Here is a 20,464-nt window from a genome sequence, read left to right on the forward strand (position 1 = left end):
GCCCGACCACCGATCAGAAGCACTAATTCAGCGTCTTCAGCGTCTTCAGATGCTTGCTTACCTAAGTCGCAGGCTTGCACCCCACCAAAGCACCAGGCCAATCAGACGAGGTGTATTGTGTATCCTCGGCAATCCCAATTGCAATCGTCGGGTCGCGGAATCTCAATCCCACGCTCTCTTCTTGATTCTTGACATCATCCACCACTTCGCCGCATGCAAACGACCATCATGGCCTCCATCATCCGACCCGCCCTGCTCCGGCAGACTGCCCTTGCCGCCTCGACTCGGTCGGCTGCCCGTGTTTCCACAAGCTTCGCACAGCAGTCCGTGAGGAGCGCCATCCTGAAGGACTCGGCCCGTTGCGCCGCCTTCCACACCTCCAGCAGACGGAGTCTGTTGCCGCCTGGCCCCCGTACGTTTGCGTCCTCGTGGTCTGTCCGAAGCAGCCGCAGTAGCAGCCGCAGCAGCAGCAGCAGCAGCGCTAACCTTTACACATCGCAGAGGTCATCAAGGGAGGCGTGAACGATCCCGCCCCCGTCCCCGAGACCAGCCCCTCGCACGGCTCCTACCACTGGGTCTTCGACCGCGTCATCGCCGCCGGCCTGGTGCCGCTGACCGTCGCGCCCTTCGCCGCCGGCTCGCTCAACCCGGGCATGGACGCCCTGCTGTGCTCCTTCCTGCTCATCCACAGCCACACGGGCTTCCAGAACATCATCGTCGACTACGTCCCCACCACCCGCTACCCCAAGAGCCGCAAGGCCGCCATGTGGCTGCTGAACCTGGCCACCGTCACCGTCGGCATCGGCCTGTACGAGTTCGAGACCAACGACGTCGGCCTGACCGAGACCATCAAGCGCGTCTGGAAGGCATAGGGGTGAGGTGGTAAAAAGACAAGAAGTGCGGGAGCAAGGCAGCTTTACGACTTATTATCGGCATGTCTCCTTTGTGTGGACGGCCATGGTGGCTTCTGTGATACGATATCGGTGCCCTCAAGACTTGCGCCGTGTACTGAATACAACTAGCATATACAACCTGTTTTCAACCTTCTATGGGAGCTGAAGCTTCTCAACATCAACATTATGTGGTGTCGTGGGGAAATGCCTGGATCGTGCGTGGGGTGGGCCAGTAACGCAAGTGTCTTGGTGAAAGAGGACTCTATTCTTCTAATGTCCCCCTACTGGGATAAAGTAATGCCCCCTGTTAGCCACCACTGTCCACTTGCTTCAACTGTAGGAAAACTATTCTACTACTGACCATCCCGCCCACGATTATTACATCTCCAACTAATGCCAGAATGATGCCAATTCAGAGATAGTGGCAAACTTCATCGTCCCAGTAACAGTCTCTTGTCAGATTAGGGCGTTCCAAGCAATGCCATCTCAGACAGAAACCCCCAAGGCAGTACTCGTTCCGAGGAACTCTGTTGACGAGGCTCGACATCTGGTAGTGTGGAGGCTGTTGGATGGGTGTTGAAACCGGAAACTTGCCGAGACTGAGTGACTGGGTAGGATGCACTGATGGCTGCATATACCCTCCCCGATTTGTATTACTCTGCCTACAGGTGGGTGAAGACAGGTAAGGCCAGTCGATAAAATACTGAGACCTCTGCTGTATGTTTTGGCGATTGTCTTTGGTGTAACCTCTTTTGGTTCAGTGAGGGAACCCAAGATCCCTTTCAGTGTGTACGGGTCTATACATACATGCAGGCCTAAAGTTAAAAAGACGTCGTACAGAGATCGGCTCAGATCACTTGAGTGTGTGTGTTACTTGACCCGCGGGCTGCATGAGACGTGTGTGCCGGAATGATGCCCGCCACTGACACCATCATCGGGGTAATTTATCCATGTGAATACTTGAGGATGGATCAAGATTAACGCCTTTGTGTCAACGGACAGTAGCGGCGTGGACGGTGATAGGAAGGGAAGTGATTCTGTTGTTGGCACCAGTATTGACATTCACATGGAGAGCCAGGCCGAGGTAATTCAAAACTGCCCCAGCATCCTCAAATATAAAAAAGAGCTCTGCGCAATACAGACCAACCATATGCGAGAGAGACACTCGAACCACTTACCCGATTACATGAGCCCCCGTTGGCGCAGGTAGACGAGATCTGGTCGAGATCGCAGCAAGTACGTCAAAACAAAGCAGTATGACGCCGAAGAGAGGTTATTCGGCAACGTACGTTCCATGTCTCTATATTACGTTGAACGTTCTTTGTACATACATTGTAGGTAGATTGCCCCGACATCTATACTGCTCACCTTGCGACCGCGCCATATGCTGTGGTATATCCTCCTCGCGCCCCTCCGTTCAACCAACCAGATCTAAAATGCTTTGAGCGACGACTGAGAAAAACAAGAATCGCACTCCTAAAACGCCATGCTCCACTGTGTGCGCTCGCTGGCTAAAACCAATAATGTACCGCTGCAACTCACCGTCTTCGCCTTCGCCGTCGCCGTCACTCCCCTTTTCTTCTACTCGGGCTTCTGGGCGTACCAGAAATACATGTTCCAATACCGGTGCACCGAGTCGTCGTTGACGGCGCGCATGGCGGCGGCGCGCCAGAGCTCGCGCTCGACCTCGTTGAGGCCGAGGACGGAGAGGGGCTTGCCGCACAGCGCGGGCAGGACCTCGGTGATGGCGGTGCGGAGGTACCAGCCGGCGAGGCGGAGCTTCTTGTCGCGGGCCCACTGGCCGACGGGGATCTTCTTGACGACGCACTGGACGTTGACGAAGCCGGCGTCGCGGAGCACGGCGTCGAGGTTGGCGGCGAGGGCCGTGTCGCAGCCGATGCGGCGGAAGGCCTGCTGGAACAGCTTGTAGAAGTCGAAGGCCGGGTCCTGCGGCGGCATGGTGCCGTCGTCGCACTGCATCCAGGCGTGCAGCTCCTGCCACTCGACCCAGCCGCCCGGCCGCAGGTTGGCGAAGGCCTGCTCGCACATCTTGGGCACGTTCTTGAGCACCGCCGACATGGTGCGGAAGTGGATCAGGTCCCAGCCGTCCCCGTTCAGCCACTCGTCCTCGCAGTCGTCGATGAGGAACTTGACGTTGGGCGGCAGCCACACGGGCTGGATCGGCGACAGGTCGATGCCCAGCACCTCGGCGCTAGGGAACTGGTCACCGACTACCACATGGAAGAAACCAACTTGTTAGCTAAGAGTTCAGCAGGCTATAGCAGAAGTCTGCCACGTCATTTTTGCGCAGACCCGATGGCCAGGCACTAAGGTGGTCAGAAATTGGCGCGGAGGGGTTGTGGGCGCGCGCGGGCGCAAAGTCTTGGCCACCCCCCAAGGCCCAAGGCAAACCTCGTATATATAACACACAAGTAGAGATGCTACTAACCTTCTATTGCCCAAATGCCTAGTCACGAGAAGAGAGATCTAGTCAGCAATTGGATCCAAGGTGAGATTTTAAAAAAAAAAAAAAAAAAAAAAAAAAAAAAAAATACAGGCAGGGTTGGTTTTGCGCCGACTCACCGGTACCTGTGCCAATGTCGATGATCTTCTGGGGATAGTCGCCCACGGGCGCGTGGAACAGCTTGCCGTCCGTCATCTCCAGCATCATGGCGTGCTTCATGTCCTCGCGGCTCTGCTCGCGGTCGTCGTTGGGGATGAGGTAGCGGCCATGGCGGTAGCTGTGGTAGCGGCGGCCGTTCTCGAAGGTGTGGTTGTAGACGCTGGACGAGATGGAGGTCGAGGCGTTGGACGAGCCGGCGTCCCACTCCTCGGGCTCGAACTCGTCGCTGTCGACCGAGTGGTTGTCGTCGGCCGGCTCGATGATGTCCTCGTGGTTGTTGCCCTCGTTGTCTAGCAGCTGCTGGTGCTCGTCGGCGGCGGCGGCGGCGGCGGCGGGCGGTTGGGGCAACGGCGGCATGACATCTTGGGCGGCAGCGGCAGCAGCAGCGTTAGGCGACGTTGATGTCGCTGCTGCTGGTGCTGGTGCTGATGCGGGCGCTGGTACGGGTGTCTCGCCGGCGGATCCGTGGATGGGGTTGGCAGATGGATCGCCCTGCTGTGGGGAGGACGAAGACATGGCAGCTTTTTGTCACTTTCCTTCTTTCTATTTTCTGCGGGTTTCCACTGTCGACTCAGCTCCAATCTTTCCTGGCTGACACGGATTCTGCTCGAGTAAAACAAGGAACGACGAGCAGGCAAGCAGGGCAATCAAGACTGGGGATGGGGAAGACAAAAATCGAGGGCGCGCGAAAAGTCCATTGAAAGATTGGCAGCTATCGGAATGGCGACTGAGGAATTGAATCAATTGCTGTTACGTATATGCAGTTCTAAACTCCATTTAGATGCTATGTCCGGTGCTATTGCTATTGGGATGATGGGATCGGAGTGGGAACAGGGGGGTGGAAGTGAGGGGGCCGATAGACAAGCCTCGGAGGAATATTGAACGTGATGATGACATGGATGCATAGTCGGGAGAGAAACAGTTGCGCCGTCTGGATGTTATGCGACTTGGGTGCTATACTGGATGCTATACGCGATGATTTACTACGAGTCGAGAGAGGGAGATAGTGAGTTCAATTGAACAGTTCCCAATCATGCTGGCTGTCAGTACGGAGTATGAAGCGAGCGAAAGACACATCCAAGTCAGATCATCTGATGTGATTTGGTGTGATGTGATTTGATAGCTCAGCATCGCGCGCGGATCGTGTGGGAGACCCAGGGCAGAATCGACCAGGGGAGCAGCAGCAAGAGAGGGGGCCAGAGGGGGGGACGAGTCGGGAAGGAGGGGCAATATGCAAAGAAGTGTGAGCGACTGCGACATCAAAATTTGGGTGGCCCGGCGTGGAGTCCTCGCGATTTTTTATTTGCTACCCTTGTCGATCTTTCTCACCTACTCAGGGCTCACCGACAGGGGGCATGTGGCATGGCCATTGTAGAGTTCTGACACGGAGATGGACATGGCAAAGGGTAGGACCGAGCATGCCGTGACGTAGGTGGCCTGATAGCCCGTCCCTCGATGCGCAGGCTCTCGGAAGCATGTATCAGATGCGGTGCATGCTGACCTGTTGCACGACATACGCGCTGTACCGCTGCCGTCCCTGGTGGAGATGCTGTAAAAGCAGAAACAGACCGTGGTGGGTGGTATCGAGTCCACGTTGCTCACCTAAGACCCAAGTAGGCATGTAACAGCTAAGTAGCGATTCGAAGTCCGACAGAGGAGCCTCATCGACAAAGACGAGGCGCCGGTGCTGATGAAGATGGCCAAATATAGTAAAACATGCGTCACCTAAGACTCGCATCGCCGGGCTGGTAGCTCTTACTCGATCGGGCGCTCTGGACGGCTGCCGATAGGCTCTCTCGTCCATGGCCCCTCGCGTTCTGCCTCGCGGCTCCCCAAAGCCTCAAGTGCCTCTCCATCTCGACTTGCTTTTGCCGTGGCCTCATGACTGGACAGCTCACTGTTGCCAAAGACATGGGTCTTGGCATCGGCATTGGGTAGATGCTGTAGGTACTCGGTAGTCTCTGCCCTATGTATGCATCTCTCACGATCCCCATCCGTCATTGGTCTTGGATGCGTGGAATCGATCACGTGGGGTCCATTGTGCTGCTTCGTTCTTCCCCTGCTCAAGTTCGGCTCGTCTCCGAGTCCGAGTCCCTCAGACTCCGGCTTCAGCCTTGATGTCTGGCCTGCTTGCTTGCTTTCTTTGCCGAATCACCACGTACATGTCTCGCACCCAAAGGAAGAAAGAAAACGGCATCTGACGTGACGAACCCCCCGGACGAACCATGACGTTGACAGGAAACCGCTACCCTGCAACACTTTTACCTTATGGACATCGGATCAAGTAGAAGTCACAACAATAATAGTACCGTCTAGGTGGCGCGCCATCACCGCCATTGCCATTGACTCCCAATCAGGGAACAACCATGTCTCCCTCCAGTCTTTCACCGAAATTCCCCAATCTCCTCCAACAACACCGGTTCTTGCAGCGACATCCACGACACCGTCTATCCATCAGCCACGTGGAGGTGCGTGCAGGCCTCCAAAGAGAGGATGGATGAACAACACCAAGCGGCTATCGATATTCCCCATATGCATGCATCCGCATACTGGGCTATGGATGGTGTACAGCGACAACTACCTCTGCTTACAGACATGGGTTGTTTATTCACCTCGAGATCGTGTTTTCATGTGTCATACTGATGTCACACGACGATAAAACTTCCGTTCCCCCAGTTTATCTGAGACGGCAGGCATTGCTATCAAGCGTGTATGAAATACAGGAAATCCGCTGGTTATCTCTCGGCCCAACCAGCAGGCGAACCAGCAGGCGGTCAAGAAATTGCGCCAACGACAAACCAGCAGAAGAGCCCTGTCGACAGAGCGACCACACCCCTCGAGTCTGTCTCATGGCTCTCCGTCTCCCCGTCACGCCGGCTGTCGTTGCTTACTCGATCCGACAGAACAGTAATTTGGCTAGAGTCGCCGGAAGCACTAAGAGCCAACCGCGAAGGAAGAGGCATATCTTGATAGATTAAGTGGCTTACCACGTATGGAGTCGGCCTGCCATCTCATTACTAGCCGATGCCGATACTTACTCGCAGCTAGGCCTACTCGCAGCCCGTCGTTGACGCCCTGGCAAGTGTGTGGCATATCAAACTATCAACGGTGAAGGGGTTGGCCCACGAGTAAGTAAGGATCGCGGGCTGGACTGGCGGCGAACGGGCTTTAGAACAAAGCGGAGACTGGTTCTGGAAGAAAGCGACACAAGCATCCCTGGTCGGGCGAATCCCTGGACGGCCAGAGCTAATGAGCCCAGAGAGACGGTTACATTTCTGAATCCGAAAAAGGCAAGTCTCATTCCCAGCTGTTGTCGAAAGTATCGGGCGGGGAGATATCTCTCTTTCGGCCTCTCCTGCTCTGCTGCTCGTAATCTCTGCCGAAAAAAGAGACTTGGAATAAAACGAGGAAGACGGCGGAACCTGTGTGTCTTGGAAATGTGGACTTGCCGATACCCGACACCCGATGCGATTGACAATTGACGCCAGGACATGTTTCTGGCCATGCAGGAGGAATATGTACTCCGTACGCACAAGTACATTGCATGTAGTTTGTGGCAAGGTAGCAGTGGCAGTTGCAGTAGCAGATGGATTGCTGGCCGCGCCGGACGAGGCCTTCTCTGCTGTTATTACATCAGGCCCAGTGACCTGCTAGCTGTGTTGTCTGGAGTAGGTGTGTTGTTTACTGTGTTGTTAGTCCTTATCTGATCCTATCGGAAATGGACTGTGTGGTAAACATTAATTCCACTTCATCAACCCAGCGTCGAGCAACAATGCCCAACAACATGGCCCTGGTTTGCCGGAGATGCCTGAATTTTGACCGAGATTCTCCGGGACCCCGGTCCGAACATACTGTCCTACCTGAGGAACCAGAGAGGCAGAACCCGTTGCTCATGCTCATGCAAGGACATATCCGCTCGCTTCGGGTCCCAGCTAGTCCTTGGGTCCTTGGGCCTCTCTCTTTTGATTAAAGTGACCGGCCTACGGTGCTACTCTTTGATGTGCATTGCCTTTTAGCCCCTCCAATCCGGGCCTCGGTAGCAGCAGCGGCAGCAACACCCGCCATGGAGAAATGTCGTTGCATGCAGCAGATAAGCGCCCGTGGGTAATCATCAGCATCATCGTCAAAGTCGCGACGAGATGTTTTCCCGCTTGGGACTACCTAGTTTGTTGATCGTCAAGGGACGGCCGACGGAAGACGCACCTGTACCTCATCTTCAACACGTCGACCTGCCTCCGCTCCGGCTAAGGCAACCTTAGCGCGACTACCAGCTTAGCACAGCATCTTCTTCAGCTGTCAAGACTAACAAACACCCAAGCCCATATCACGGCATGTCAATCTTTCTAAGCACTAAGCGCACAAGCATCTCCGATATTGCGCATCGTATCCCCAACGCCCTTGGGCCGTCCAGAGGGACCTGGCTCTCCGGCCAACACCCAGCACTCGAGAAGTGGCCAAGGAAAGCAGCAGATTCAACCCCAGTATCACGAGCGATATGACGACAATGACAGTGAGTACCTCCCGTATCTTGTAGATAGAGATTCTGCTTCTCTGCTACTACTGGCCAATCGAGGCCAATGCCTTACTCAAAACAGCCTATGCAGCGACCCACAAACCTAATGTGCCCAGCCAAAGAAGGAGTAAGCGGTCAGTTTTTTTTTCTCTGGTCTCCTCCGTTTCGGACCCATTAATCGGAGCTAGTCGAATATGCGAGTGTGTATACCTAGTAGAGACGACGTATGTAGGAGAGTCATGGACAGGAAACAAAGAGTGGGAAAGGTGAAAGACATCGATCATCCTGGACCCGACCTGGACGTCGCCTCTTTTCCCCACGCGCGCTACCTGCCCTCTTTGCAGTCCTGGCCCGTACCCTGTATGTACGTCCTGTCCTCATCTGTCGTCTCGTGCCCGACCCCTACATGCATCTATGTACGTTATATGTAACTGCCTGTATGTATGTACTATGTAGTAGCCCCGTCGGTGCATTGGTGTATGTATGTATGTACGTATGTATGTATGTACCCTCACGATCTCCTATCGAGAGATTCCCATCGGCCCATGCCCTCTCTTTCCTCTGTCGTCCCTCTTCCCGCTACCTTCCTGATTGCTCGGTGCGGACCCCTGGGACCCAGCCCGCCTACATACGACCACAGATGCCGCTGTTGGATTTGCTGGCTCCTCTCGAGCGGAGGGGATGGGATGGACCCCTGGCGCTGCTGCTGGTCCTTTCCACCTAGACCTCCTCCACCCCCAGCCTGGCCATTATGTCATGCATGCCAATCCGACGGTGTTGATCTCGGAGGCACGACGATGCCACTTCTCGGGAGATGAAATATCTTCTAAACCTGGATGGACGTCCGCCAGCCCGCCCCTCCCTCCCCCTTTGATGCGTTTGCGAAATCGCCATGTACATACAGCACAGCAGCCATCCATATGCACATGTATGCATGTATGTAAGTGCTTTCCTGCTTCGCTTCCGCTCCACTATACTGGCTCAGCCCTGCCTCTCTCTCGTCCACCTTGCTCCCTCTCCCTTTTATTGCCTACTTACACGCACACACACACACACACAACACACACACGCACACGCACACGCTATCTCACATTTCTACTCTTAACCCACCACACAGTCACTCCCTTACTCATAGGCACCTCTCACATATAGATCCATCCTTTGCCATATCGGTCCATAAGGTTTTTTCGCCACGGCCCGCCTTACACCGGTTGACTGGGAAAGAGCATTGGTACTAGGGGCGCGAAGGATTTTAAGACAAAGGTCAAGGAAGGACCTACGTCTCCGAGTCGAGTTATTTAGACTCTCGTTGGGCAGGTCTTGTGGCTATATATCTTTCTAAGCGTTGCTCCATGGGGGCAGCCATCATGCTTCTGACTAGACACTGGCATCAGTGTTGTTATTACTCTCCATACTCGCCTCCATCGCTTTCTTGCGCGTAGCCCGTCCGTACGCCATCTTCGCTAACATCGCTACCGGGCAAAACGCCTGGAGATTACCTCGAGCCGTACTTACTTAAGGTTCTGGCTCCGTCTTGCTTGCCCTCTCGGAGACTTGGTTTACTGCTCGTCTGCCTACCTGACCATTTCTTGTGCCATCCTTCACGGCGACCAAAGACGGCGACGACTGACGCCGCCGAACAACGCTGTGTTCTGATCCCGCCCTCATCCCTACCACCTCCCGTGTTCTTTCGTCGTTCGTCAGCACCATGAGCTCGTCCTCGCGGAAACGCATCGCCACCAGCGGCGTGTACTTCACCAATGCCGTCTACTTCCCGAACCACAAGATCTACAGCGGCTTCACGCCGGGCATGATGAACTACAGCTGCATCAGTCACGTCTTCTACGGCTTCGCCAGCGTTGCCATGGACGGGTCCATCTTTGTTAGTTCCGTTCCGTTCTTTTCCCCCCCATTCCCCCAGTATCCCCCTCTCCCGCATGTCCCAAACCCAGGTCTGAGACAGCGGTGGCACCAAACCCTCGGGATGCCGCGAACCACCACCAATGATCGATCTGGTGTGTGGAAATCATCAAGACGGGGTCTGGACCAGTCCATACATACATAATAGGCTAACCGTGACGATATCCAAAAACACAGCTGAGCGACGAGTGGGCCGACACGCAGGCGCCGTGCGACGGCGTCCAGGGCGGCCTGGGCTCGCTGATGCACCTGAAGCAGGCGCACCCGCACCTCCGCGTGGTGCTATCGGTGGGGGGCGGCGGGGGTGCGAGCGAGACGTTCCCCATGGTGGCGGCCAACGCGCTGCTCCGCGACAACTTCGCGCGCTCCGCCAAGGGCCTGGTCGAAGCGTCGGGACTGGACGGCATCGACAGTAAGTGAGACATTCTCTCTCCCTCCCTCTCTTTTCCTAGGTTTCCCGCACACCACACACACACACACACACCCCCACGTCCCTCGTGACAAGGTGCATGTCTACGACCACTACTGTTGGCGCGGAGCATGCCCGGAGCTCTCTCTCCCTATGACGACGACCCAAACTCAAAATGGCCCCCTCCCAATCCTGCAGATGATGTTGATCACAGAGACAAATCGGAGAAACTCCTGAACTGACCATTTGGCCCCCCGCCCGCTCTACGCAGTCTACTGGGAGTACCCCTCGGACCCGCAGCAGGGCGCCGACTTCGTGGCGCTGCTGGACGCGGTGCGCCAGTGGCTGCCCGACGACCAGTTCATCGTGACGGCGGCGCTGCCGGCGGACCGGTCGCTGCTCAGCTGCATCGACGTGCACGCGGCGGCGGCGTACCTCGACAGCGTCAACCTGATGGCGTACGACTTCTACGGGCCCTGGACGGCGCGGAGCGGGCACCACGCGCAGCTGTACTCGATGTCGTCGTCGTCATCGTCGTCGTCGTCCTCGTCTGCCTCGGCCAAGGACGACGGCAGCCCGTCGGCGGCGGGCTCCATCGCCCACCTGGTGGCGCGCGGCTGCCCCGCGTCGCGCATCAACCTGGGCATCCCGGTGTACGGGCGCAGCTTCCCGGGGGTGACGGGCCCCGGCCACCGGCCCAAGGGCGGACATGGCGGCGAGGACGGGACGGGGGCGTTCGAGTACCGCCACCTCCCGCGCCGCGGCGCCAAGGAGACGACGGACAAGCGCGTCGGGGCGGCGAGCTGCGTCGGGGGCGACGGCGGGTTCGTGAGCTACGACAACCCGGACACGGTCAAGATGAAGGCGCGGTTCTGCAAGCAAAAGGGGCTCGGGGTAAGCATTGTTTTCTTTCGTTTTGTGTACTTAACCCCCTTTCTTTCTTCCCCTTGTCGAGAAAGGAGGGAAAAAAAAAGGGGGTTGAGTATAGAAAGATATGGGGTCGTTCTGAGGGTCATGGCATTTCCGCGCCCCACACCCATCCACACACACACACCATGGCTCGGAGAATTTCCTGGTGGCTAACTTGCTTTGGTAGGGACTCTTCTACTGGACAGGGCCGGCCGACGCCCAAGATACATCGCGGAGTCTGGTCGCCGCCGGGTTCCGGGCATTGCATACGTCGTAGGTGCTCAAAAGGGAAGGGGTATTTGGCATTTAAGGCGACGGATTTCATTGGGGGGGCTTTTGGCATTTCAAGCTGGCGTCGAGGCGTTGTTCGGGTTTGACGATGGCCTCATGCACTTTTGGTTCCGGGTTAGAGGAAGGAAAGAAAGGACGGCTTATACAAAACACAAATCTACAAGAGGCGGGCTGGCGATGGTTGGGATATTCTTAGCGGTCTTCTAGCGGTTCATTTATTCCATAGGGTGTGAAAAGGCGGAAGCTCAGGCGCATCTAATCAATCCGATTCCCTGTTCCCGCCCCAGCAAGTACCTTTAGGCGGGCCTGGCAAATGCCGTGCGCCGCCTGTGGACAGTGGACAGTGGACAGTGGACAGCACAGCTGCTACGAATGAAATCATCCTCTCGCTCCCTACAAACAATCACTCAACCCCCAACACCAATCACCAATTGCGTCCGGGTCGAGAAGCCAGAGAGGTCTGCAGCTTGCACAACAAATCCCCCAAGATGAACGGAAGTGCAGGGGAGTCGCTGTCGCTGGACGCAGGTTAGCTACCATCACCACCACAACCCAAAGCCCCCCAGGAACGGGAACTGACACCGAGATCCAAACCCTCCCTACAGCCGACTACGACCCGATCGCGCATCTGAACCTGCTCTTCGCCCACCCCTCGACCGTCTCCTCCATCTCCCGCGTCTCGACCAACCTCAACAAGCAGAACAATGCCCTGTCCACCCAGATCACCGAGCTCGAGACCACCCAGGCCTACGGGCCCGACTCCTCCCCTCGAGCGCATGCAGTCGGCCCAGCAGGAGCTCGCCGGCCTCTTCCGCAAGATCGAGACGGTCCGCTCGCGCGCCATCCAGACCGAGCAGAACATCACCAGCATGACGGCCGACATCAAGCGCCTCGACGGCACCAAGCGCAACCTGACCCTGTCCATGACGGCCCTCAAGCGCCTGCAGATGCTGACGACGGCCTACGACCAGCTGCGCGGGCTCGCCAAGACCCGCCAGTACCGCGAGTGCGCCAGCCTGCTGCAGGCCGTCCTGCAGCTCATGCGCCACTTCAACAGCTACCGCAGCATCGACCAGATCGCCACCCTCAGCCGCGGCGTCGGCGACCTGCAGCGCGAACTGCTCGAGCAGATCTGCGAGGACTTCGAGCTGGCCTTCGCCAAGGGCGAGGTCGCCTCCCGCAAGGGCACCCTGGTCGAGGCCTGCGGCGTCATGGACGCCCTCGGCGACCCGGCCCGCTCGCGCCTCGTGGCCTGGTACGTCAACACGGAGCTGCGCGAGTACCGCCAGGTCTTCCGCGGCAACGACGAGGCCGGCAGCCTCGACAACATCGGCCGCCGCTACGCCTGGTTCCGCCGCATGATGAAGACGTACGAGGACGAGCACTACGCCATCTTCCCGCCCCACTGGAAGGTGGGCGAGGTCCTGGCCACGGCCTTCTGCGACGGCACCCGCGACGACTTCAAGGGGATCCTGGAGAGGAGCATGCGGCGCACCGACGGCGTCAAGATCGACGTCAACCTGCTCCTCGGCTGCCTCCAGGAGACCATGGACTTCGAACAGGGCCTGGAGCGGAAGTTCGCCGACCGGCCCAGGGCCAGCATGGACACCATCAGCTCTACCGACGAGAGGACGCAGAGCTTCAACGGCTCCGTTTCGGTGGCATTCGAGCCCTACCTGAGTCTCTGGGTCGACTCGCAGGACAAGGCTTTGGCCGCCATGATACCCAGGTACAAGGCACAACCCCTGATCCCGCCAGACGACGAGTTCTCGCCGCAGGCCGTCATCAGCTCGGCCATCGACCTCTTCCATTTCTACAAGGTGACACTATCACAATGCGCAAAGCTATCTACGAGCGAGAGGTTGCTGGACCTGACCCGAACCTTCGCCAAGTACCTGGACGAATATGCGCAGCAAGTACTTTTGGCCATCCTGCAAAGGAGCCCCCTTCAGGAGCCTCGGTCCACGATGTCATCATGGTCTTGAACACGGCCGACTTCTGGCACACCAACTCGGAACAGCTGGAAGACAGCATCAAGAAACGGATCGACCCCGAGCTGTTATCCAAGGTGGACCTGTCATCGCAGGCCGACTCCTTTTGGGCGTCGCCAGTGCGGCCGTCATCGACCTGGTCAACAAGGTCGAGCTCGAGTGCGACGTGGCCTGGCGCGAAATGAAGAACACGAACTGGAGCAAGATGGAGAGCGTGGGAGATCAGAGTTCCTACGTCGGGGAGCTGGTGAAGCAGGTCAACTCCAAGACGGAAGAGATCCTGGCCGTGGTGGTCAAGCCGCAGTATGCAAGGGCTTTCGTGGACAACCTGGTGGAACACATGTCGACTACTTATATTTCCAACATTGTGCAATGCCGGCCGGTGTCAGAGGTTGGCGCTGAACAGGTAAACCCCCTCTCTCCCATTTCGGGACGTGAAACAATGGCTAACACAACCTAACTACAGATGTTGCTCGACAAGTACGTGCTCACCAAGGCGTTCGAAAACCTGCTATCTTACCACAACCCTTCTTCGGAGCCCCACGCGCCCCCGGCCGGCTACCTCAAGCGCGTGAACGCCGCCATGACGCGGATCGACCCCCTGCTCAAGACGCTGCAGGTGCGGCCGTCGCCGCCCGAGGGCCTGGTGCAGGCGTACCTGATCCACATCGGGGACCGGTCCGACACCAACTTCAAGAAGATCCTGGAGCTCAAGGGCGTGCGCAAGCAGGACCACGGCCACCTGCTCGAGCTCTTCACGATCCACCGCGACGGCGCGGGCCACGACAAGCTGGCGCAGCAGAGCCCGCTGCTCACGCCGCTGCTGAGCGCCAACGGCCTCGGCAGCGGCGGCCTGGGCATCATGATGAACCACGCGGGGGCGCGGGCGGCGCGGCGGCGCAGCAGGGAGGCGCGGCGCGCTTCGACCCGACGTCGCTGGGCGAGAAGCTGCTGAACGCGGCGCGCGACGGCGTGGAGCGCATCGGCACGCCGGCGGCGCAGCAGCAGGGCGCCGGGGCCAACGGGGGCGGCAACAACAGCGGCGTCGTCAACGAGAACCTCAAGAATTTCGGCAAGTTCTTCCGCAGGGACATCGGGGGCTCGGCGTGCGCTTCGGGAAGGGGAGTATAGACGAGACGAACCGGTGAGAGGGGCTGGTGGGAGTACCATTACGTACCTACTTAGATCTCACTATACAATATCTCGTATCAAGGGAAGCTATACGGGAACTATCTGCAGTGACATAAGATGTGATATGCAGGAACATGTAGCGATGGATCCCTTTCATACTTCCCGGGGTAGACTACAACTTAAATGGCTGCATCTAACCGAAGGCTAGGTGCCAGGTGCATGTAGGTGCAGATCGCAAGTAAGGTTAGGTAGACACGGATGCGGTTGAGTATTGGACTCTGATGACATCATTACTATGCCATGTCCCATGTATATGAACCGCAACCTCTCATTCGAACTCGGGCATTGGTTGACGAACATATGCATTTAGGAAATGGTCAATCGCGAGTTCTTTCTTGCATTACAGAAATCGAAGAAGGAATATCGACTTCTATTACTTGCACGGAACGCCTTTTCCGGGTGTTTTTGGCTTACCACTTCTGATCATCAACGCTGTACCTTCTCAACAACTCCAGTTCGGGACCCCAACCGAACCGCTTCCGGGAACCCCAAGAAGCGAGCCAAGGGCGTCGACGACGGAAAACCCGCCGGGAAGATGAGCTGGATGGACAGCTGGTCGCGTCCGGCCAAGTCCCAGGCCACGCCGGCGCCGTACTACCTGCTGCCCGGCGGCGAGGCGACGCCGTACTGCCACTCGTGCGGGCGCGCCATCGGGACGCGCCGGCAGGCCGGCGAGAAGAACAAGGCGGCGGCGGCGGCGGACCCGGTGGTGGTGGTCAAGTACTGCTCGAGCCGGTGCCGGAACCGCAAGCCCGGGAGGCTGGACCGCGAGATCGAGGACACGTTCCTGCGGCTCCTGCTGGGGCAGGAGAAGGAGGAAGCCGCCGGCGAACCTGGTGACGGGGCGGCGGCGCCGGCAGAGAAGCATGCCCGTGCCCACGGCGGCAAGCAGCGGCAGAAGACCAAGAAGGCCAAGGGCGACGCGCGCATCCTGGTCTCGTGCTCGACGGTCGAAGACGCGATGTTCCCGCAGCACCACGCCGCCGACGCCGCCGACGCCGCCGAAGAGCGACCGGGCCGCAGCAGCAGCAGCCACGACGAAGACGACGACGACGACGACAACCCCGCCACCAACGCGCAAACCCTGCACGACGACCTCGACGCCCCCGAAGCCCTCCACCCCCACACCACCACCACGACGCCGCCGCCGCCGCCGACCCCGAGGTGGACGGCGCCGTGCTGGCGCGCCTGTCGGTGCGCAGCGGCACGCGCGTGCGCCCGCCGCAGGCCGTGTCGCAGGTCAACGGCAGCGTGGGCGGGGAGAAGGGGCGGGCGGAGCGGGTCGGCGAGAGCGCGGAGCTGCTGCGGCGGCGCGTGGCGGGCCAGCGCCGCGCGCGCGAGTGGGAGATGGTCAAGTGCGCGGCGCGGCGCGGCGTGGCGTTCGGGTTCGCCGTGGATGGCGGCGGCGGCGGCGGCGATGACGACCAGCAGGGAGGAGGGGGAGCACCAAGGGGAAGAAGGGGAAGAAGGGGGCAAGAAGTCCTCGCTGGGTACCGACGGGAACCACAATGGCGGAGAGGAGAAGGATGAGACGGGCGGGAGGAGGAGGTATTGCGAAGCCGTCATGAATGGGAAAGTGGTCGAGCCCAGCTTCGCCAAGGGGAACTGGGGAATTCGCTGGAGGGAGGAGTGATGATGGATGGATGCAGACGGTCAGGGGTTACAACACACATTCAGTCATCACGTAGTCAAGATACTGGGGAGCATCATAATTGCCAGGCATGTCTACAGAGGTTGATGTTTTTATTACCACTAGTAGTACGAATTATGAACAGTGTCGTCGTCTCGTGTGGCGCGGAAACAACCTTCCCTCCGGTTGCTCCATTGCACCCCCCTTGGGAGCCGGGAAAATAACCCTCCCTCTTTCGTGAACCCAGAATGACTGCATGCTGCATTACGCTGACGCCAACCAGTTTGATGGGATGGATGCAGGAAAGATACATCTAGAAGCTCGCATAGCAAAGTCGGTCGAAACTTTGCTTTTTCTTCCCCGACGCTACCAAAGGCCTCCCCCAGCTTTCAACGTGAGAGAGGAGGCTGATGAGATGATGAGAATGATGATTGCGCTGTCTTCGTCGGTATTTCTGTTGTAGGAGTGTCGTCAGAACGTCGTCCACGTCATGAGCTGAGGAGGTGCTCGACGGCGCCTTGCACGCTTCCGCCACTTCGCCGCAGAGCCGCGATGTTCTTGTCGAAGTCGTAGAAGCCCATATCGTTCAGCTGTCGGAGCTGGTCGGCGTAGCGCTCCTCGGGTGGGCGGTTGTCAACGGGCGCCGGGGAACCACCGCCGGGCGAGTTCATACCCAGCATTTGCATCATCTGCATCAGACCTTCGTTGCTCATCGGGGGCATGCCGGGAGGGAGACCGTAGGGGTTAGCAGCCCCAGCAGCCCCAGCCCCAGCCCCAGCTCCAGCACCGGCCCCGGGCATACCGCCGAACAGTGCAGCGAAGGGGTTGGCAGGAGGGTTGCCAGTCGGCGTGGCTCCTGTAGTAGCTCCAGCTGCGGCGCCCGAGTTGGCATCGGCGGACTGCGGCTGAGTTCCAGTCGCCGCAGCTTCTCCAGTAGCTCCGGTGGCACCAGCAGCAGGCTGTTGGCCGGGCTGCGCACCCATGCCCATGAAAGGGTTACCGGCGCCGAGCAGAGCGGCAAAGGGATTGCTGGCATCGGCGCCCCCACCTTGTGCCTGGCCGCCGGGCATTCCCAGGCTGGCCCACGCCGAGGGGTCGAAGGGGTTGACGGGGGCTGGCCGGCCTGGTTGTTGCTGCCGGCCTCGCCGCTGGAGGGGGTGTTGTCGGTGGCGCCGGGCATGGGGAAGGCGCCCTGGCCGCCGGACTGGGCCCGTAGGGAGCGCTGCATGCGGGCGGCGCTGCGCAGGGCCTCGGGATTCGTCATCATATGGCGGAACATGGGCGAGCGCAGGATTTCGCGGGCGTTCGGGTTGTTGCGCAGCATGGGGTTCTGCTGGATCATCATGTCGAGGAACTGGTCGTTGTTCATCATCTCGTTCATCTGCTGGGCGACGTTGGGATTGCTGAGCATGTTGGCCATCTGCTCTTCGTCCATCATGGAGCCGACCATCTGCAGGCACAAGGTGTGGTAGTCAGTAGGTGCTTGGGGTTAACGGGCAGGGGTTGCAGAGGGTGTGGGAGCTTACACCACCGTCGGGGCCGAACATGTCGGCCGAGGGGAGGCCGGTCAGGCCGGCGTAGCGGGCGCCCGTCAGGCCAGCCAGCGGGTTGTTGGCGGTGCCGGCGGCCATGTTGGTGGGCACCTGGGGCGCGGCGGGGGTGGAGGAGCTTGCGGGAGGCGCGGGCGTGGGGTTGCTGGCGGCGCTCTTGACCAGGTGGACGGTGTTGCCCGTCTTGATCTTGTAGGTGCTCAGCGGCTCCTCGTTCTTCATGACGCGGCCCGAGTAGATGAGGCGCTGGCGCTCGATGGGGATGTCCTCGTAGTCGGAGGCGGCGAGCTTGGTCTTGAGGTCGCCGACGGTGGCCGTCTCGGCCATGGTGATGGTGTGGTTGCGGTCACCCGACGTCTTCACCTTGAAGGTGACCTGGGCATCCGAAGAAGCCTCTGCGTTGTCGGCCATGGTGACGCGACGATGTTGGGTGCGAGGATTCTCGGGTGGCAGCTGGGAGGAATTATTGGATTTAGAGCCGTTGTTCTGGAATCGCAGTTGGGCGCACGCCACTCGTCCGATCGAATTGCGGAAGGTCGATGTTTGCGCAGTGGGAAGGGCAAGAGAAACCCAAGCTGAAAAAAGAGAGAAATATCGGACCCAAACCAATGATATGTCGTGTTTTGTTGACGATAATGCAAGGTAGAGAAACGGATGGGGATTGGCAAAGACGGGCGACGGATGCAGAAGGCAGAGAAGGCAATGGTGGTTGTGGTTGTGTCGTCAGGCGGAATGGTGGGGCGATGATAGCGATGATAGCGAGTCCAGCGGGGGTTTTAGTGCAGGGACTCGCTAAAGCTGGCGGTTGCTGGCCATGAATGACGACAGGAGCAGCCGGTCTTCTGCAGTCCTTTGGCGACAATGGAAGCTAAGATGCTCTCTTCTCTTGGCGTCCATGGCTTTCCATCCCGGGACAGAGCAGAATCATTGATTTGGACCGGCCCGATCCATCCTCCACCACACCATGATCGGCCTTTTGCCTCCAACCTTGGCGTTATCATGTCAGATTATGTATAGTAGAAAGAACCCCGGTTATGGATGGACGTTTCGGGCTCGGCCCAGGTACCGCTCCTGGTCGCTTTCTGGGGTCCAGGTTGGGGAACCTCGGCTCTTCCCCGTATTGATTGTCCAACCACCTGGTGTCTTGCATCTGCATCGTCTTGAAAAGGATAGGTAGTACGCATTATTAACCTTTTCCCATTGTACAAACATCGATTGCTTCCCGTTTTAATCCGTATACTCAAATCACCATGAAGGGAATCCAAGTAGCACAATATGTCAAGGTAAGTCTTGTCTTGTGTCTGTCATTCATCTCACTAACTCGGTCGACTTCAAAGGGCCCCAAGGAGCTCAAAGTCACGGAGCTCGCAGACCCCAAGCCGGGCCCCGACGACTACCTGATTGAAGTGCACGCCGCCGCCACCAACTTCTTCGACATCCTGCAGATCCAGGGTAAATACCAACACCAGCCGCGTAAGTCTCCTCCCACGGCCTGCTCCGCCGCCTAGCCATCGCCGCGAAAGGAGAAATGCTTACTCTTCCTCCCCGTCCCCAGCCTTCCCCTGGGTGTCGGGCGCCGAGTTCTCGGGCATCGTGCGCGCCACCCCGGCCTCCAGCAAAACCCCCCGAAGTTCCCCGTCGGCAGCAGGGTCTTCGGCGCAAGCCAGGGCGCCTACGCGAGCCAGGTGTGCGCGCGCGAGGCGCAGCTGCTGGCCGTGCCGGCGGGCTGGTCGTTCGCCGACGCCGCGGGGCTCTTCGTGACGGCGCCGACGAGCTACGGCGCGCTGGTGCTGCGCGCGGGCGTCAAGGCCGGCGACATCGTGCTGGTGCACGCCGCGGCCGGCGGCGTGGGGCTCGCCGCCGTCCAGGTCGCCAAGGCGTTCGGCGCCACCGTCATCGCGACGGCCGGCTCGCCGCGCAAGCTCGAGGTCGCCCGCGCCTTCGGGGCGGACCACGTCGTCGACTACCGCGACCCCACCTGGCCCGACCAGGTCAAGAAGCTCACCCCCGCGGCCGCGGCGTCGACATCGTCTACGACCCCGTGGGCATGGTGGACAAGAGCACCAAGTGCATCGCGTGGAACGGGCGCATCCTGGTCGTGGGCTTCGCCGCCGGCAGCATCGAGAAGGTGGCTATGAACAAGGTCCTGCTCAAGAACATCAGCCTCGTCGGCATCCACTGGGGCCAGTACGCCGTCCACGAGAAGGAGAGCGTCCCCGTCGTCTGGGAGGGCATCGGCAAGCTCATTGCTCAGGGCAAGTTCCGTGGCACCACCTTCACCGACAACGAGTACGTGGGCCTCGAGAGGATCCCGGATGCGCTGCTGGCGCTGGGTGGCAGGGAGACTTGGGGGAAGGTCGTCGTGAAAGTGCCCCAGGGCACGCAGAGTAAATTGTAAATGGTCGCCCTCTGACATAGGAAATCATGGCCGTTTATGAAACACACAATGTCCACTATACTCGGCATAACTGTCACGCTTTTACTTATACATCTTGATATTATTGACCTATCTGCATAGCTATCTTGCTTTCTATTAACTTTGAA

The 20,464-nt window shown here is 58.7% G+C and overlaps 7 protein-coding genes across 7 annotated transcripts; 5 read left to right on the top strand and 2 right to left on the bottom strand.

Moving 5' to 3' along the window:
• Window positions 1-228: 228 nt before the first annotated feature.
• Window positions 229-872, top strand: PG998_010410 (CybS-domain-containing protein; the record flags this gene model as incomplete). The annotated part of the gene is made up of 2 exons (XM_066877226.1): window positions 229-412; window positions 502-872. 2 exons carry the CDS (start codon window positions 229-231, stop codon window positions 870-872), a joined length of 555 nt encoding a protein of 184 aa, XP_066726280.1.
• Window positions 873-2,474: 1,602 nt separating this feature from the next.
• PG998_010411 (S-adenosyl-L-methionine-dependent methyltransferase) lies at window positions 2,475-4,032 on the bottom strand (the record flags this gene model as incomplete). Its single annotated transcript, XM_066877227.1, has 3 exons — window positions 2,475-3,124; window positions 3,343-3,360; window positions 3,477-4,032. 3 exons carry the CDS (start codon window positions 4,030-4,032, stop codon window positions 2,475-2,477), a joined length of 1,224 nt encoding a protein of 407 aa, XP_066726281.1.
• Window positions 4,033-9,737: 5,705 nt separating this feature from the next.
• Window positions 9,738-11,544, top strand: PG998_010412 (uncharacterized protein; the record flags this gene model as incomplete). Its single annotated transcript, XM_066877228.1, has 4 exons — window positions 9,738-9,911; window positions 10,127-10,361; window positions 10,630-11,252; window positions 11,455-11,544. 4 exons carry the CDS (start codon window positions 9,738-9,740, stop codon window positions 11,542-11,544), a joined length of 1,122 nt encoding a protein of 373 aa, XP_066726282.1.
• Window positions 11,545-12,046: 502 nt separating this feature from the next.
• PG998_010413 (uncharacterized protein) lies at window positions 12,047-14,680 on the top strand (the record flags this gene model as incomplete). The annotated part of the gene is made up of 7 exons (XM_066877229.1): window positions 12,047-12,086; window positions 12,164-12,269; window positions 12,304-13,474; window positions 13,498-13,634; window positions 13,670-13,955; window positions 14,016-14,429; window positions 14,456-14,680. 7 exons carry the CDS (start codon window positions 12,047-12,049, stop codon window positions 14,678-14,680), a joined length of 2,379 nt encoding a protein of 792 aa, XP_066726283.1.
• Window positions 14,681-15,275: 595 nt separating this feature from the next.
• Window positions 15,276-16,373, top strand: PG998_010414 (uncharacterized protein; the record flags this gene model as incomplete). Its single annotated transcript, XM_066877230.1, has 3 exons — window positions 15,276-15,904; window positions 15,943-16,125; window positions 16,172-16,373. The coding sequence occupies 3 exons, from the start codon at window positions 15,276-15,278 to the stop codon at window positions 16,371-16,373; spliced, it is 1,014 nt and encodes a 337-aa protein (XP_066726284.1).
• A 485-nt stretch (window positions 16,374-16,858) lies between these two features.
• On the bottom strand, window positions 16,859-18,331 carry PG998_010415 (uncharacterized protein; the record flags this gene model as incomplete). The annotated part of the gene is made up of 3 exons (XM_066877231.1): window positions 16,859-17,447; window positions 17,480-17,820; window positions 17,897-18,331. 3 exons carry the CDS (start codon window positions 18,329-18,331, stop codon window positions 16,859-16,861), a joined length of 1,365 nt encoding a protein of 454 aa, XP_066726285.1.
• An 839-nt stretch (window positions 18,332-19,170) lies between these two features.
• PG998_010416 (Quinone oxidoreductase-like protein 2-like protein) lies at window positions 19,171-20,318 on the top strand (the record flags this gene model as incomplete). Its single annotated transcript, XM_066877232.1, has 4 exons — window positions 19,171-19,393; window positions 19,476-19,513; window positions 19,537-19,961; window positions 19,982-20,318. The coding sequence occupies 4 exons, from the start codon at window positions 19,171-19,173 to the stop codon at window positions 20,316-20,318; spliced, it is 1,023 nt and encodes a 340-aa protein (XP_066726286.1).
• Window positions 20,319-20,464: the final 146 nt, after the last annotated feature.

This window comes from Apiospora kogelbergensis (assembly GCF_038363985.1).
Source record: "Apiospora kogelbergensis strain CBS 113332 chromosome Unknown utg000007l_segment0_segment0, whole genome shotgun sequence".
NCBI lineage: Eukaryota > Fungi > Ascomycota > Sordariomycetes > Amphisphaeriales > Apiosporaceae > Apiospora > Apiospora kogelbergensis.